Source organism: Podarcis bocagei, assembly GCF_964188305.1.
Source record: "Podarcis bocagei genome assembly, chromosome: 7".
Taxonomy (NCBI): domain Eukaryota; kingdom Metazoa; phylum Chordata; class Lepidosauria; order Squamata; family Lacertidae; genus Podarcis; species Podarcis bocagei.
The window spans coordinates 46,218,162-46,236,076 of record NC_138132.1 but is presented as its reverse complement, the minus strand read 5'-3'; the positions used below and the strand labels follow the sequence as shown (position 1 = coordinate 46,236,076).

General features: G+C 41.1%; 1 protein-coding gene across 5 annotated transcripts in view; it reads left to right on the top strand.

Annotated features, from left to right (window-relative positions):
- The window catches only part of CDH8 (cadherin 8), a 239,377-nt gene that overhangs the window by 13,566 nt on the left and 207,896 nt on the right, over window positions 1-17,915 (top strand). For all 5 annotated transcript variants that reach the window (XM_081202702.1, XM_081202703.1, XM_081202704.1 and 2 more), the window contains one exon: window positions 6,019-6,466. In XM_081202702.1, coding sequence (XP_081058828.1) covers window positions 6,212-6,466 — 255 coding nt within the window. In that variant the 5' untranslated portion in view covers window positions 6,019-6,211. The remainder of the gene's footprint in view (window positions 1-6,018; window positions 6,467-17,915) is intronic.

Below are 17,915 nucleotides of genomic sequence, written 5' to 3'. Positions count from 1 at the left end.
GGGACAGAAAGAGAAGCAAGCTTCTCGGGCTGATAGCTGGGACCAACATGGTCATCTTCTTCCCATGGTATTCTACCTGGGATGGTGGAGGCGCAGGCCCCTCAGAAGTCCTTTGTCCTCTAGACACTGGCAAAAGTCAGCAAGTCTTTGAGCTCACTTGTGCAGTCTTATGGCAACTGGCAAAGCATGTAGGACAAGAAGTAAAAAAAAATATATTTTTTTAAAAATAACATTTATACACTACTTTATTGTGAAAGCAAACAAACCTCAAAGAAGATTACAAAAAGATAAAACAATCAAAATTTTGATAAGAAAAATTAGCTACAGTAATTTCAAACTTTCAAAAAGCTAAAATAGCAATAAACAGCAGGGGGGAAATAAACCAGATGAAAACTTGCATTAACTTTCTAAACATCTGAGTAAGCTTGTCCAAACAAAAACGTTTTTAGCAGGCACCAAAAAGAATACAGAGAAGTCACCTGCTTGATATCAGTAAGCAGGGCATTCCAAAGTGTAAATCCTGCCATGCTATAATATCAAGTTCTTACAAACGTGGAACCGGTATTATGTGGCACCTGTAACAGTACCAGCAAAGCAAAAGACACTGATTCCCACCACTGCATGGCAAGGAGCATGGAATCATCTGTTGCTCACCAACAAATCTTTAATTCCATCGACAAAGTTTAGCCAAGTGTTTTGTTTCTCTGTAAGCAATGCAAAGCTGGTATTTACCCCAACAAGAAGGGCAGGGAAGCGGACTGCTTTGGACGTGAAACACAAAAATACAGCTCTTTCTTGGAGAGCTTAGCCTACTTTTTAGATCCTTGCAGCAAGCAAAGGTAACAAGTAACGGGGGGATGGCTTGAATAAAGAGTAAAGAGAGTTACTGTAATAAGCTCATGTAATTACCGGGAGATGGCATTCAGGTAGCTCCATTAAGGGAACTACCTGAATACATTTAAAGTCCTGTGTTTGTACACATTAAATTAACAGGCTTCATTCAGGAGCGCTGCTGTGAACAAGGACCAGCCATCTGAAAGAGGACAACCTCTTTCTCTCCCTCTCTCTTTCTTTGTGTGTCTATGTGGGTTCTGGAATGCAGATCCTACAATGAGGGCAAATAGACCCCCTGTTCAAATTCTCAAGAAACTGCATCGCGTAAGTGGTGCTGTTGCCAGTGTAACCAAATACCTGCAGCGGTGAATATAATGCTCAAAAAGGAATCAGGTTAAAGAACAGACAGAGCAGCATGAAGCCAAAGGCAAACAGGAGCGTTGTTCGAAGACTGTGGAAAGTAAATGCACGGAAGAGTTGGGAAGGGAGGGGAATATATATATTGTTTCTTTGTTGGTGTCAGTGAGAAGATGGAACAATCCAGTAATAACAAAAAAGAGGAAAGAAACAGGGAGAAGACTGCATTGTGCATCTGAGTTATAGCTAAGGGATTTTGAAATCCCATACCAAAGATATTCAAGGAAGAAGACAATCATTATCCAAAGCAAAACTAGGCAAGGACAGAGCCTGCCCCCTCAAATACAATCTCAGCCTCTCTCCCTGCTTCACCTTTCACAAATCTATCCATCCCAGGTGCAAGGAACCTGTGCTCCTTTACATGTTGCTGGACTACAACTCCCATCAGCTGCAGCCAGCATGGTCAATGGTTAGAGATAGTGGGAGTTGCAGTTCAGCAACATATGGAATCACACAGGTTCTCCATCTTGCACTTTGGCTAGAGCGAGAAGGAAAATTAATAATGCTAGGATACTAACAGTGTGTGCTATACATTTCTATTCAGAAATAAGTCTTGTTGTTTTCAATAGAGCCTACTACCCGACAGTTTTACAGACTTAGGATGCTGAATATTCTGCAACATCTGAAGTTCCATGCTTATGCAGATCTTCAACAGAGTTATGAATATTCCCAAAACTGTGAATATTTTGTTAGTATCTATCTATCATCTCTATCGATCATCTATCTATCCATCCATCCATCCTGTTGTTGTTTTAAAAAAGAAATATAAAACCATCCCAACTAAATCTTCAATCTGTTTAGAGGTTTTTTGTATTTTAGAAAATCAAGTTAGTGGTATATATACATACTTGATAAGAATAGAAAAGAAATGCTAGGTTTGCTGTGATTTTGCATGTGAACACCTTGGCCTCCACTTTTCCAATTTCACACAACTTACATTTTGCATCACTTTATATTTTGCATTTATTTAGGATTTACTTAGCATACATCAAATTGACAGGCTTAAATCAAGATCATTCATCATGCAATGAATTAAGAACTATTCACCTGAATGAGGATGATAGCTTTGGAGCCTTTGGTCCTCGTGTGTGTGTGTGTGTGTGTGTGTGTGTGTGTGTGTGTGTGTTTCCATTCTAACTATTGATTTTATTAAAGGAAAAGCTAAACTGCCCCAAAAATGATGAAAGGGCCAAATATAACATGAATAAGGAATAAAAGCCACTTATTGGAATTTTGAAGATTGCTCTTTTCTTCTTCTTTTACTTCTTTGCTATACACCAAGTTTGCCCAGCAACTAACAAATGGATAATTGACTTCCTTTTCCAACAGTCAGTCTGAGTGTTGTTTTGGTCCTGACTTCATTCAAACAGAGCTTTCAAACAAAAATTTAAATTGTTTGCCTACGGTAATGTAATTTATTTCAATAAGATCAATGCTGCCGTGTTTGAAATGTAACAACAAATGTCTGTGAATCGACCTAAACCCATCTTAATGAATTGCTGGGGTCGGAGGGCTTATCTATTGCTTGTAATCACAAATGATCAACAAGGCAGCAATGAATGCAGAATGAAATTAAGAGCGGATTGCTCCTTAAGAAGGGGCCATTTGTAAAAGGAGTCCTCAGCATATTCTGATGTGGATAAACCTTCATGTAACTCTGAAATCATTTCACCTGGAAGTTGTGATGTAAATCAATGTACTAGTGAGATGAAGAGGTTCCTAATTTGGCCAGACATGCTGTGGTTTGAAAATTCATTTTAAGAGGAATTTGAGGTGATTTTATGCCCTTTTATTGAAAGGCTTTGGTTGCAGAAGGTACCCCAAGTTCAATTCTTATTGAGGCAGGGCTGGGGATGTTTCCTGTCTGAAACTATGGCATTGTCACTGTAGACCATGGGTAGAGAAAATCAGACCTGGGGACTGAATGTTGTTCTCCAGGCTTCTCTATATGGTTCTTGGGACTCTCTGTTTCTTGCACCTGCCCAAGTCCACCCCTCATTGGACCTCCTCCACAGTCTACTCCAGTGCTTTTTGCCCAGCTGGGGTGTGCACTTGAGCTGTAATTGCTGGGTAAAAGATGGAGGCAGAAGTGTGTGTGTGTGTGTGTGTGTGTGTGTGTGTGTGTGTGTTTGTAGAGGAATCTCTGTGTGTGGCTAGAATGTAGCTGACTGTTCAAAGGTAAGAACTGCAGTCTAGTAATTTTAGCCGCTGGCTCCTCCCACTAGCATCATGCTGTCCTGAAAGGGTCACCATACTGGAATACAACCCTTGAGCTACAAGAGGGTTATGTTACCTCCCTAGTGTAGACAAAACTTAGTAAGATGAACCAACAGCATGATTCAGCTTAAAGCAGGTCCTTCTATTCCTAGGCTGTTTTGCATGTTAAACTGTTATTTATTACCTTTATTAATATTTACTAAAGATCTGTTGCAGACTTTTCTTTTCATAGCGAGGTAACTGAATTTGCAGAAGAGTTTCAATGAAGTTAATAACTTCTTTCAATCCATTGCCCACCAATTTACTTTGACCCACAGGTATGATAGTGCAACGTTTGGAATTTATGCCAGAAATATCAATGCAACTAAGTGCATTATATATGATCATATGCATTGTCTTAACGGCAGAAAATCAATGAGATGATGTCTATAAGAACACTTCGTCATATTTCATTCTTTGCTTCTACCCCAAGCATATTAGATGTGGATGTAAGAAAGCACTGTTGATTTCAAGTGAACCACCACATAATGTGCAAAATGGCGGGGGTGGGCGGTTAGTCACATTTAATTGACATTGGATTTAATGCGACTTGCAGAATAATTTTATCTATGGTTAGTAGGATGGAAGTCACATGAGCCTCAATGGGATATACTCCTATATTTTAGGATTGCAGTTCAACCACCACCACCTAACCACAGAAGGCAGACCCTCCCAGAAGAGGGCCTTTAAAGACCTCAAAGAATACTCAGGTTCACATTTACAACTGCAGCCGTTAGAGCATCCTGATCCTATGCTTTATAGATTTAGTCTAATTCCATGAATCATACCCCAAAACACAATGGGAGCCAGTATTGATCTTCCTCTTTTTATTAAAAAAGTGGCTGGGGAAACCCAGCCAGGTGGGCAGACAACAACAACAACAACAACAACAACAACAACAATTTGCAAGATACGTTCCTATAGGCCTATACCAGTCTACAAGCTGGTATACCATATTCTCATCTGATTACAGTACCCAAGTAGTCTTCAAGGGCATATGACATGGGGAAAGGATCTGAGAACCTAAGACAAGAGAACCAAGTCATCCTGAAGGATGCATTCCCTTCAAGACAACCTTCTGAGGGCCACATGCCACTGGTTTCTAGGACCAAATGCAAATCTTACCTTCGTAGAATTGGCTAGTTTATACACACTCACAAACCCTTCTGTATTATATGGCATTTTCCAATCAGGCAAAAACTTTTAGGGTGTGAAGCAGGGCCTGTGAAGGGTGTGGCCTGGGAAAAAAATTGAGGACCAAGTAGAGAGAGATGGGTGGCCACATTTAGCTCCCAGTCCTCAGGTTTCCCAATCTAAGGAATATTCCCTTAGGAGGAGTTACAGAACCCCCTTTCAGATGCCATTAGGAGTGCTATTCCCAGGTACGGTCAGCTCACTTAGTGCAGTCTACTAATATATCTCATCCGAAGTAGAGAGAATACAGAATTCACACACACTAAGTGATTTCTGCCAAATGGGTTTCTTGGCACTGATGCAAGGAAGCATCCACCTAATGTCAGGTTACGTTCATAAGCATCTATTGAAATATGTCTTATGTCTCAATTCAGCCTAAAATAACACAGGAATCAAGTTAGGCTTAATGTGAAATCCATTTAAAACATGAATGTTGTTTCTTTTCCCTGTTGTGGTTGATGCCACTTTTGTGCCTGGCAGTACCAGCTTTTCCCACAGAGCTATTCTGAGATTGGATTCAATTGTGGCTAATGAATCTTGATGCATTAGCGATGGCTCAATGGGAACTTAATTGGACACTTCTGAGTTGAGAGAAATGAGTCTAAATCTCCTGTCAAATGTAGATTTTCCTTCTCCCTTTAAAAATAAGCACCTGAAGGAACACAGTGCTTGCAAAAATGTCAGAAGATCAGCAGTTCTGGTCAGCTAATTCCTGTTCCCTTCCTTCTGTTTGAAGTGCAACAGCAGAGATTATTTAGTGTGCAATGCAAAGGTTCATTCTGTTGATGTTAAAGTTAGCTATCCAAGAGGGGGACTGGCAGAGGCTGATTTAGGGCAGCATGATGTAGTTAATTGAGCAGAACGGAAGGTGAGAGGCAGGGGGCATTGAATTTTGGCCTTGCACAGGGTGCCATTGGAATTTGAAAGACCAAAGTCCACCACTGGTGGAAAGGTAGAGGTGTCACTTAGCAGCCAGAAAGGATAGCATGATCTTCACTGAGGTAGGACATTTCCTGATGAGTCCCCCACCCCCAACATCCATATGTTTGGATGACTGCCTCCCTGCTATGTACAAGGTGTGACGTTTTTTAAAACAACAAACTATATCTCTTGTATGGAGCTAGAAACTTAAGATTGTGGGGAAACACAGAGATGGACACCTGTTGATCTGCTAATGTAGATGTGTGAGGAACACATAAGAGTGGATTATACTTTCATGCAATAAAGAAAGCTCTTGCTCCTTAATTTTTATTATGAGGGACAACACACATTACTAGCTAGTTCCTTGCTAACTTGATTTTCTTTTTAATTTTTCAGGAATCTCTGAAGGCAACAAAGCCTAGACTTCTTTTTGCCATCGAGGCAATTCCTATTTATATTTACCGTGCTCTAGACTCATGACGGAGCTGTAAGTAAATCTTCTTTGCCGCATGATGAATCGGATGACTATGATCTGGAAGAAAGCAAAATAATTCTTTCATTGTTGGTGCTGATTTGCTTAAAGTGTGGAATGATGCCAGAAAGACTAACAGAAATGTTTATGGATACGTGGGCTCCATTAGTAATATTATGGATTACTGCATTCCCATCTATGTACATGGCTCCAATGAATCATTCTCACGTATTACCGAGTGGATCCAGCAGAGGACTAAATGAGCTAAGTGAAGAACAAAGAGTGTTGAACCGTTCCAAGAGGGGCTGGGTGTGGAATCAAATGTTTGTCCTGGAGGAGTTTTCTGGACCAGAACCTATATTAGTTGGCCGGGTAAGTCAATATTCATATAACTTCAAGAAGACTGATGGCAAATGTTCATTTCTTTGGATTCTACCATCAAACTGGCTACCTAATCCAATGATCTATGAATAACTTGACATGATACTGCTGGATTAGCATATTATCTGGCATCTGAAAAGCTTTCTGTATTTAGTAAGGGCTATGCTCATTGTATAATAGTGGCAATGTAATCATTATCATTGTTATTAGTTGTTGTTGCAATACTACATGAGGGCAAGGAGCTGAAAGTGCATGATTTGGCCTTGTTGTCATGGGCAAGATTACAGTGAATGTTGCCCACTCTCCATTAGTACTGCTATCATATGCATATATCAATATTGAGCAATCAACACCACAGCACCCAGAAAGCAGAAGGTGCACTGGGTCAGTCCCAGCTTGCAGGACGATGAGGTAACCTGCTTCAGGTGTCATCAGCAGGGGTGATCAGCATAGATGAAAAGAGGAATGGGTTGCTGAAGGGTTTGGCAAGACTTTAGAAGTATTGTCCCTAGCCAGAGCAGATGGGGGAGGAATTTGGGTTCCACACAATATACTGGGCTGATGATGAAAGTAAAGCTACCACCTTCAGAGGGATTGAACTAAAGTAGAGTATTGGTGCAGGTACAGAGAAGAGTCATGTTGATTCTGAGCCAGGATCGGAGCTGAGAGATCAAATGGATTAAGGCAGGGAGCTGGGCAAGAAAGGTCCAAATGTAAAAGGAGGTATCTTCTGATAATATTAAGTGGTAGTACAATCCCTCCACCCATGCGAAATAAATAGATTTCAGTGTCAGAATAGCAATTTAATTCTGCCTGTAATAATATGAATCTTCTGTTTTCATTGCTAATGATATGGAAACAGATTGTAACGTTCCCATGGAATCCAAGGACAAAATGAAAAAGTAAAATTAATAAAGAGTTAGGCAGAACACTATTGTCAATCACAACATGGAGAAACTACCAACTACTTAAGTTATCAGAAAGCCTTAGTAACCACAACAGAAACAGTCTGATCAGTGTAAATATTAGGTCTTGCATCTTTATGTGTCAAAACGTCAGGTAGCTACCGACCGATGAGCTTGACATTGATATCAGGGAAGATCCTAGGACAGATAATTCAACAGTCGGACTGTGAACATTTAGAAAAGTAATGCTGTGATTACTAAGACCCAGCATGGGTTTTTCAAAAATAAGTCATGCTAGACCAATCTGATTTCTTTTTTTTGGAAGGAATTAAAACTTGGTGGATCAGGGAAATGCTGTGGACATAGTGTATCTTGATTTCAGAAAGGCTTTTGACAAAGTCCCCCATGATATTCCCGCAAGGAATCTGGTAAAATGTGGGTTGAATGAGGTAACTGTTAGGTGGAGTTGTAGCTGGTTGACTGACCGAACCCAAAGAGTACTCAATAATGGTTCCTTGTCATCCTGGAAAAAAAGTGACAAGTGGGGTGCTGCAGGGTTCTGTCCTGGGCCTGTTGTTGTTCAATATCTTTATAAGTGGATGAAAGAATTGAGGGGATGCTCATCAAATCTGCAGATGACACCAAACTGGGAGGGGTAGCTAATGCTGCAGAAGACAGAATCAGAATTCAAAATGACCTTAACTGATTGGAGAACTGGGCACAAGCTAACAAAATGAATTTCAATAGGGACAAATGTAAGGTTCTGCACTTAGGCAGGAAGAACCAGATGCACAAATATAGGATGGGGGACACCTGGCTTACTAGCAGTACGTGTGAAAAGGATCTAGGGGTCTTGGTGGACCACAAGCTCAGCGTGAGTCACCAGTGTGATGCAGCAGCAAAAAAAGTTCATATTATTCTAGGCTGCATCAACAGAAGTATAGTGTCCAGATCATAGTACTAATAGTACCACTCTATTCTGCCTTAGTCAGACCACACTTGGGATACTGTGTCCAATTCTGGGCACCACAATTTAAGAAGGATGTTGACAAGCTGGAACGTGTGCAGAGGAGGGCAGACCAAGATGATCAAGGGTTTGGAAACTAAGCCTTATTAGGAGCACTTGAAGGAGTTGGGTATGTTTAGCCTGGAAAAGAGGAGATATGATAGCCATCTTCAAATATCTTAAGGGCTGTCACATGGAGGAGGGAACGTGTCTGTTTTCTTCTGCTCTGGAGGGTAGGACTCGAACCAATGGCTTCAAGTTGCAAGAAAGGAATTTCCGACTAAACATTTGGAAAAACTTTCTGACAGTACTCTCCCACTAGAGGTGGTGGACAGAACAGACTCCCACTAGAGGTGGTGGACTCTCCTTTCTTAGAGGTTTTTAAACAGAGGTTGGATGGCCATCTGTCATGGATGCTTTAGCTGAGATTCCTGCATTGTAGGGGATTGGACTAGATGACCCTTGGGGTCCATTCCAACTCTAAGATTCTATGATTCTAAGTCACTTCCACCACATCTAAACTGGGTCATATAGCAGAGATAAAGAAAAAAGGGACCAGCAATGTGTCGTTGTGTTGTCTGATATAATTAGTGTCAGGGCTTTATTTGCACTAGCAAATAAAACACGCATTCACACATTTGGTAATTTAGGGACAGAGTGAGAAACATTTTGTGAAAAGTCATTTTTACCTGGGAGACTATCCATCCATTTGCTGCCATAGTTCTTTTTTCTGATGCTGTTTGGGTATCATTATTTTAATTCCATTTACTGTTTGGGTATCATTATTTTAATTCCATTTACTACTTCTTTCCTGTATTTGCAATATAGTTGATCTCAGCTAACTGGAGGTGGGATGGTTCACAAGCTATGTAGCTAGTCATATTAATCTATGTGATGACAGACCAGTGGAAATTAGGGACAAACAGGACCTTGTTGAGTCCAGCCAATTGGGGAAGCCATAGTGAGTGTGGCAACATCCCTGTTTTGAGGCAAGCAGTGATCTCCTCCAAAGCCAGACCCTATGCCAAGCCCAGACTGTAGTAGAATCTAAAGGTAAAGGTACCCCTGACCGTTAGGTCCAGTCACGAACGTCTCTGGGCTTGCGCACTCATCTCTCTCTATAGGCCGAGGGAGCTGGCGTTTGTCTGCAGGCAGCTTCTGGGTCAAAAAATAGTGTGCAAATGCTTTTTTTAAAAAATGCATTGAATTTGATATAGTTGCCATGTAGTGTCACAATAGTATATTGCACTTTACAACACATTCAAAATGTTTTATTTGCAGCTTTATAGTTGAATCCTCTGTCATAAGACAGCAGAACTCTGATGTTGCTTCATCAACAGTTAGCCTTAGGAGTTTTTCACACTTACCATTTATAGTAGCATAGCTGCTGGGATTTTTTCCAGATTTTTTTGACATGCTGCCACATCATGATGTCATTATTCTATAGTAATAAGCTCAAAGCTACAAAAACCCCCAACATTTGTAAAAGATCTCAGTATTGGATCCTCAATATTGTCATTTCTGTGACATGGATACAAGCATAATCCTGGTTTCTATGTGGAATGGTTTGGGGGTGGTGGGCATGGTTTGGGAGATGTATGTTTTGGGCCCCTTCCTTCTGATAGATATGCACTGTCAGTTTATGAGCTCAGGTCGGAGGAGAGATATGGCAGGTAGAAACGATGGTACAGAGTCAAGGTACTGTCCATCACAGCAATCATTAGCTGCAGTTGAAATTTCATCACAATAACCAGGTTCACCACAGCTCAGATAAGACACATACGGCAGGTTTTCTTCCTAACTCCTGCAGTCACACAAGATTAGAATTCCAGAATAAGTGGCAATAAATACAAAAAGCGATGCAAGGGCCATGTGCATGTGGATAATTCTGAAATTTACTGGCTGGAGGAACATGTGGGTATTTAAGGGTTGTAACTACGGCCACAGGACTTTTCTCAATTTGGGCACAGCACACTATTATTAATGTGGAAAACTAACTCACTTTCTAATAACAGTGACATATGACTAAAGGTGCACTCAGTCAGCTACAAATTCACTCACATAAAGTCAAATCAAACAGCAACTATACAACTATGAATGGTTGTGCAGAAAGGCCCTTAGACTGAGCCTTATATAGAAGCAGCAGCTCCGTTTGAATTGTAAGCTGTTCCTTTACTGAAGCCTCTTCAGTTAAAGGGGCCCAACCTGCAGTCTGAAAGAGCAAGAGCAACTCTGGTTGTACTTGAACTTCTGTGATGCTGAGTTCAGGAGGGCCTACTCCTAAACAAACAATTAAAGCCTAAGTATGCTTGCCTTGGTGCTGTGCTATGACTTTTGTGGAATAATTGTTGCCTGCAGTCAGCAATGCACAATTGCAAGTGTACTTAAAAAACAACAACCAAGCATTGAGGGCAAGCTGCTTTGCAGAAATATAATATGCAGTGTTTGCCATTCCTAAAAACTGAAACTGCTCTGAAAGATAATAAGGCTCTGTCACGGCCATAAGATCACTAATGCCTATCTGCCAGCTCTAAATGTAGTAATTAAAAGAAAAACATGTTACTAAATACTTCTGATTCTAGTTTGTTGCCATAACCCCTTGATATCATACACATTTTGTTTAGCAGGATATTTGGCTGTACTGTTTGTGACATACACATACATACTTGAGTGCGAACTGTATTGAATTTAATGGCACTTACTTCTGAGTAAGCATGCATATATTTATCCTGTAAAATATTAGGCCACTAAAAACAGCAACTGATGAATTTGGCAAGTCACCCAGAAGACAAAATAAATCAGTATGGCCCCTATCGTAGTCATGGGTTCCTAATATTATGGGCAGTGGCGGAGGAACCCTCTCTGGCACCCGGGGTGGGATGCTGAGGGGCGGGGCGAACCGCCCAGTGATGCACATGCTACATCTGTACAGATTGCGCATGTGCAGCATCCAATATGGAGTGCACACGCGCAGCAACCATACGCACTCCGTACGGGATGCCGCACATGCACATTCCGTATGGGATGCCACTCTTACACTGTGGCCATACGGGCTGCCGTGTGAGCGGCATCCCGTACGGAGTGTGCACGTGCGGCAGCCTGTACAGTTGCCATGTGAGAGGCAGTCCGTATGGACGCCCGTATGGATGGTACGTGAGAGTAGCAGCCCATACGGATGCCGCATGAGCGGCGCCCATACTGACTGTGTGTGCCCTCGGCTGTTCTACAGCCGGGGGGAGGCAGGGGCCATCTTGTCCCCCCCGAGTGGCACCCAGGGCGGCCCACCACCTCCACCCCCCACTTCACACACCCCTGATTATGGGTGCACAAATTATTTAAACTGGAACTTTCAAATGGATCTCTAATGCAAGGTACAATTTTCGAAACAGAACAAAACCGCACAAATGTCAAAAAAGTATTATAATAGTGGCAGCATGCAATAGCAGGTGTGTATTTATAGAATGGCCTCACTGTGGCTGCCATACAAAATAACATCATAGGCATCCTGTAGTACTTTGTGGTCTAATGTCATAAGCAAAGAGCAAAATGAAACTGCACCTATCTGACTTTCCTTAGCTCATTATATTATTTCAAATGCTTTTATTTTTGTTAATTGCAAGACTCCTCCCGTACATCTTTATTTTCTGTGTTCACCAAGAGAATTAGAAGTGTTAGCCACTATCCTGACAGGATTTTGAGGACCTCTGGTAAGTTCACTTGCCTTCATGCCAACTCTTTTAAAAGGCTTTATCGAGATGTACTTCCCCCCTCCCCAGAGTTTTATCAATACACAATGGTGCATCTGTAACAGAGGTGGGAATTAAAGGGAAGAATCCAAAGCTGTGTCAGATATGCACTTTGCTCAATGCAATATTTAGGGGAAGAAGCAGAACAATAGAAGTATTATAATGCAGCATTTCCTCTTGGAAACAAGAAGGCATAATTTGTAAAACCATAATCTGTGAGGAAAGTGATATGAGGGCAGTTTCAGAAGAACTGCTGTACAAGGCTTCTGAGAGACAAATTCCTCTTCCTCCTCCTCGACCTTGTCCTCCTCCTCCTCCTCTTCTTCCACTTGTACCCCATCTTCATTCCCAGGGCTTCTGGGTATCACACACATGCTGATTGTACTACAAAATAGCCAAGGTGGTGCTCTCAAGATGCTATTGGACTATAACTCCCACAATCCCTGATCACTGGCCAATTCAGCTGAGGTTGACAAGAGCTGTAGCCCAACAACATCTGAAATGCACTATGTTGACCATCTGTGTTCTAGTGTCTGAGAGAGAGGAAAGAAGAGAGCAGATATATAATTTTCCAGGTGATCTTAATTATGAAAGGCAGTCTATCAACCCATGCTTTCTGGTCCTATTCTGGGGGGGGGGGGTAATCAGAATTTGAAGGAAAATCATGGGACTGTATCAGATCCTATTTGTGTATTTTATTTAAAATATTTATATGCAGCACTTCGGCAGAGCTTCCATGTTACCCAAAAACACAAGATAAAATGGATACATCTGTTGTTTTTATCCCTCCCTCACCCTCTTTATTTACTAATGCATTTGAATAATGGCAGAAATTAAAATGAGACAGAATGCTTTAACAATGACATAATGCAGAGTAGCTTGTGATTTAATGTGGTGGTGAATGAAAGCTTGCTGACTTATCCCCAATCCTCATCTTATCCTGATCTAGGATTACCCCTGCTCATGCTGCCTACTTATCATTTGTATATTTTAATTAATTTACATAAATGCACATACCATGTTGCCGATTGACTAGCATTGAGGCTGAGTTCATTTTAAGATATAGCTGCAACACATGCATCAAGGAAAGTAAAATGAAGAATAAGTAAATGACATCCAGCCTGCCTAGTTTTGAAGATTCCCCCTTATGCACATGCATCAAGAATTTGTGGGAAGAGCCCACTCTCATTAAATCATCTTAATGATTTAATGAAACATTCAACCAGCATCCTGTCAAATTTATAATGGGGGAGGATTTCCCCTCCATTTGTTTACGGGAGCTGGTAAAAAAAATCTGCTTTCTATCAGTGGCATGCAAGTGTTTTTAGCAACATGCTCTGCAGGTCTTAAAAAAAAACAACAACCCCACTTTCTGCTACACAATATTCCCAAATGGACTTAAACGAGGAAAAAGCGTATCTCCATCAAGCACTTAAACTGACAAAGAAAGCAGATTTTGAGTTACGGCAGCCAGCCACTCATGTCTTGACTTCATCCTGTTACTGCAGGGCTATCAGAAGGATGTGTGATCTTATGCACCATCTGTGTGCCGGTTTCTTTGGTACAACTAGAGGCGAGAGGAATGGAGAGAGAAATTTCAGCAAGCTTTTATTCACTACCATGTTAAATCACGAGCTACTATGCATGATGGCCTCATTAAAGCAGTCTGTCTCCCCTTTAATTTCCCCCATTATTCAAATGCATTAGTAAATACAAAAAGGGAAGAAAGAGGGAACATAAAACCAAACAGACATGCCCATTTTTCTGGAAGTATTTTGAAAAGCGCTTGTTTCCCAGTGTTACTGCATCTTTTTTAAATAAAAAATAAAAAATGCTAGGACGTCTTTTTAGTTTTAGCACTCTGCAGAACAGATGGAAGAAAATAAAACTTCCTTCAGAGGAAGGGGGTGCTGGATCTGTTCCCAAACGGAAAATTTCATTGTACTTATTGTCTGTGGTTTTATAAAATTTGCTAGGGGTGTGTGTGTGTGTGTGTGTGTGTGTGTGTGTGAGAGAGAGAGAGAGAGAGAGAGAGAGAGAGAGAGAGAGAGAACTATATGAGAAGAATGTGTGAAATTTCTTGAGGGGGGAAATGTGAGGTTTCACTTAGTGCAGGTTCTTCTCTAAGTGTTTTACATAATATATTGTTATTTTTATTATTTACACTGGCATATTCAGCAAAATAGAACTACAAAATACCTATGCACAAAGAAACAGAGGGAAAAAAGTAAGAGACTTATTTTAACTGCAAATAAATCTATAGCTATATAAAATGCATATATCTGAATTGATTTGAATCGCGTGAGATTGTCCATATAATTTATGAGAGAGAAAACATTGAGTCTAAAGGAATTTTATCACCATATATGATAATAACCCTGAGGCCGCTCCCAGCTATATCCATAGGTTTGCTTTCAGGTGCTATTTGTTTGCTTCATACATTTATATCACTGTTTTCTTCCATCTATGGAAACTGTAGGTGGCAGATGCAGGATTCTCCCATCCAGGTGATGACCAAAGTCAGGTCAGCTATGTTTCAGCAAGGTCTCAAACCATATCCTGGGGTTATCAAGGCTTCTGCTTCTCTGTGAATTTGGGCTAGGGATTTCCATGTCCCTACTTTATTATGGGTGGCACTTTGTTATGGTGTGATCCCATCACATTTCTGAGGACATTTATCAGAAGAGTTGGGGGTGAGAATTCATTACTTCTTCATCTCGTAGTGATTTTTGTTAGCCTTGATATTTGGACCACTTCTGTGTGATGGGCTTTGTGGGCACTGTTCTACAGTGATTCCAATAGCATTTATGGGGTCAGGTTCAGAGAAAAATATTGGGAGAGTGTCTCTCAGCCCCTTGGCACTTGTGTTATGTTGTGACACAGGTTCCTATATTATCCTAAATGCTATTTAACATCTGTATGAAGTGGTTGGGAGTTTTAGGGATCAGTCTCACCAGTATGCTGATGTCACCTATCTCTATTTCTGAGTCACGTGAGACTGTGTGAGTTCTGAACCTTTGCCTGGATGCAGTGGTGGGCTGGATGAGGACCAATAAAACTGGAAATGTAGAAGCACTGTATAGGAACAGTTCCTGTTTCTGTGAGATAGGTAAGATGTTATTGGACTCCAGATACTGTCATCCCTATCCATTTGCCATGCTGGGTGGGTGGGTGGGAGTTGTAGTCCAACAACATCTGGAGGGCCATGCATTCCTCATATCTTCACCAAACTGTTGTCCTTCTTTCTCAAGACCTGGCGTGTACGGGGTCTACCCAAATGCAGCCTGCCAGCTGTACATAACCTAACAGAGTGTCAATAACTTCCCTCTCTTGCTCCACATTTGTCTAGACAGCGCTAGAGAGATTGTCAGGTGCCCAGTAGATTACACACTACATGGATGGCAAGGCTGCTTGCACATGGTTGAAAGCAAATGATTTATAAACTAAACATTCATTAAAAAGTGGCTTCTAACTTGTAATCCTATTTTTTAAAAATCATTTTTGACTTGTGCTATAGGTATACATTAAAAAAACAACAACAGCTATTGGTCTTTGCAAACTGGAGAATTGAATATGAGGATATAAACACACATAGCTCCATATTTACACATAAAATAAAGGTGAAGACAACACACACTAAACCCATCTTGCATTCAGTTTCTACTGTCTATTTTAAACCCTCTGTCAGCTATCTGAAAGGCATTGCCTCCTAAGAAGAGTATAATGCACTTAATTGGCTGCTGAGGGCATTCAGCTGCACCTTGCAGGAGGCATTTAACATCTCACAATCCTTTATCCCTATAAACAAATTATGTCAAACATGGAACCCATTGGAATTGACACCAGATGCAGCTTTCAAACACCATTTCCTTAAACAAAACACAAAAGAAGAATGTGGGGTTTTGTTTTGTTTTTGTTTTTAGGTATGGATGCCTCAAAGTAGGCATTTGTAAATAATGAAGGGACAGAAACTCTTTCATTGTGGCTACACATACTTCTTATATAACTGTGTAGCTATTCTATTATTTATGTCATAGCTTTGTTATCACACACATAGAAAATCACACACTAGATTAGTCTACCGGGGAAAATATGATAATTTAACAAAGAATGGCTTCTTAGCATGGTCAATCAGCATGTCATGTAAGCCCTATTTAGGTGTTCAGTGTCCATGGGTACTCAACATGAGAAGAAGCATGTGGGAACATGAAAATCTAGCCGCACTTCTTCAGTGAAGAGGTGCATACAGTGGTACCTCACAAGACGAATGCCTCGCAAGACGAAAAACGCGCAAGACGAAAGAGTTTCCCGTTTTTTGAGTTGTTCCGCAAGATGAATTTCCCTATGGGCTTGCTTCGCAAGACGAAATGTCTTGCGAGTTCTTGCTAGTTTGTTTCCTTTTTCTTAAAGCCGCTAATAGCCGCTAAGCCGCTAATAGCCGCTAAGCTGCTAAGCCGCTAATAGCCGTGCTTCGCAAGACAAAAAAACCGCAAGACGAAGAGACTCGCGGAACGGATTAATTTCGTCTTGCGAGGCACCACTGTACTAGGCGCAAGCCCCAGCCAATGTGTTATTGGTTCATTCTGAAGGGGACAACATTCTTTGTGTCTACATAGGGAAAATAACTCTCATTGGCTAGGATTACCCTGATTGCCCAGGGTGTGTGTATTTAAATGGCTCCCTTTATACAGAGCTGATCATACATGGCCTGGGAGATAATGGGTGGCCTTCGACTAAGTTTTACTCAGAGTAGACACACTGGAATTAAGGAACATGTCTAAGTTAGGCCCATTAAGTGGGTCTACTCTGAGCAAAACTTGAATGCCGTTCATTGCCACCAGTGATGGTCCAGTGTGTTTCCATGGAACCCTTCACAGTTTAAGTAATAAATGCACGAATGGTGCTAGAGTTACCTCCTAGAAATCATTTCTATGGATTGTTCATATTTCAGGAGCTTTATGCAGTTCGTTCTTAGGAACTTCATCCTTCTTCTGCCTTTTTTGGTGCTGCCAGAAGACATAAAACAGCCCTTAGCAATGTTATGCAGCATACCCCACCCCTTTCCCCTACACACTGCACATTCATTTACACAAGTAAGTAGCCCAGAGCCTAGCAGACACACTTGCACTCTTACTTCCTTGATTTGTAGTGGGAAAACATGGTTGAATTTCTGAGGAGGGTGCAAGGATGAGAGCCAAACACACAAATGGCTAGCCAAATGGAAGTGCATCCATAATACAGCTATGTATGGATCAGTTCACATTTTAGAACTGAATCTCCCTCCTTCTCTTTCTGGTACATAAAACTATTCATGTGGTCAGTCACCAACACATCTTATTTTAAGGTGCAGATTTCAAGATACTGCTTATCACCTCCCTCAGAATGTGTCAGACAGTATGGAAATAATATTTGAATAGTGCATTTTCTCTTCAGTTCTCTTGGCAGTTGATTAAAGATTATTTATACACACGCTACTTTTTAACTGCTAAGCTGCACAGGCAATTTCAGAGTATAGAGTTCTTGGGGCTGTGCCACTTCTGACTGCAAGTGAGTACCACTTCTGCCCTCCCTACTGCTGGCATGCAGCCTACAACAGATTACCCTCAATGATAGGCAGCCCTCAGCAGAATAAAAAGGTCCCTGACCCTTGCACCAGTCATTACTAAAGTTACAAATACTCAGCCTGCAGACCCATTTGCTCTTAGGACAGATGTAGCCTATGTGGTACCCTCCAGATGGTGGTCTACAGCTCTCATGATCCATAGCCATTAGTCATTTTGACT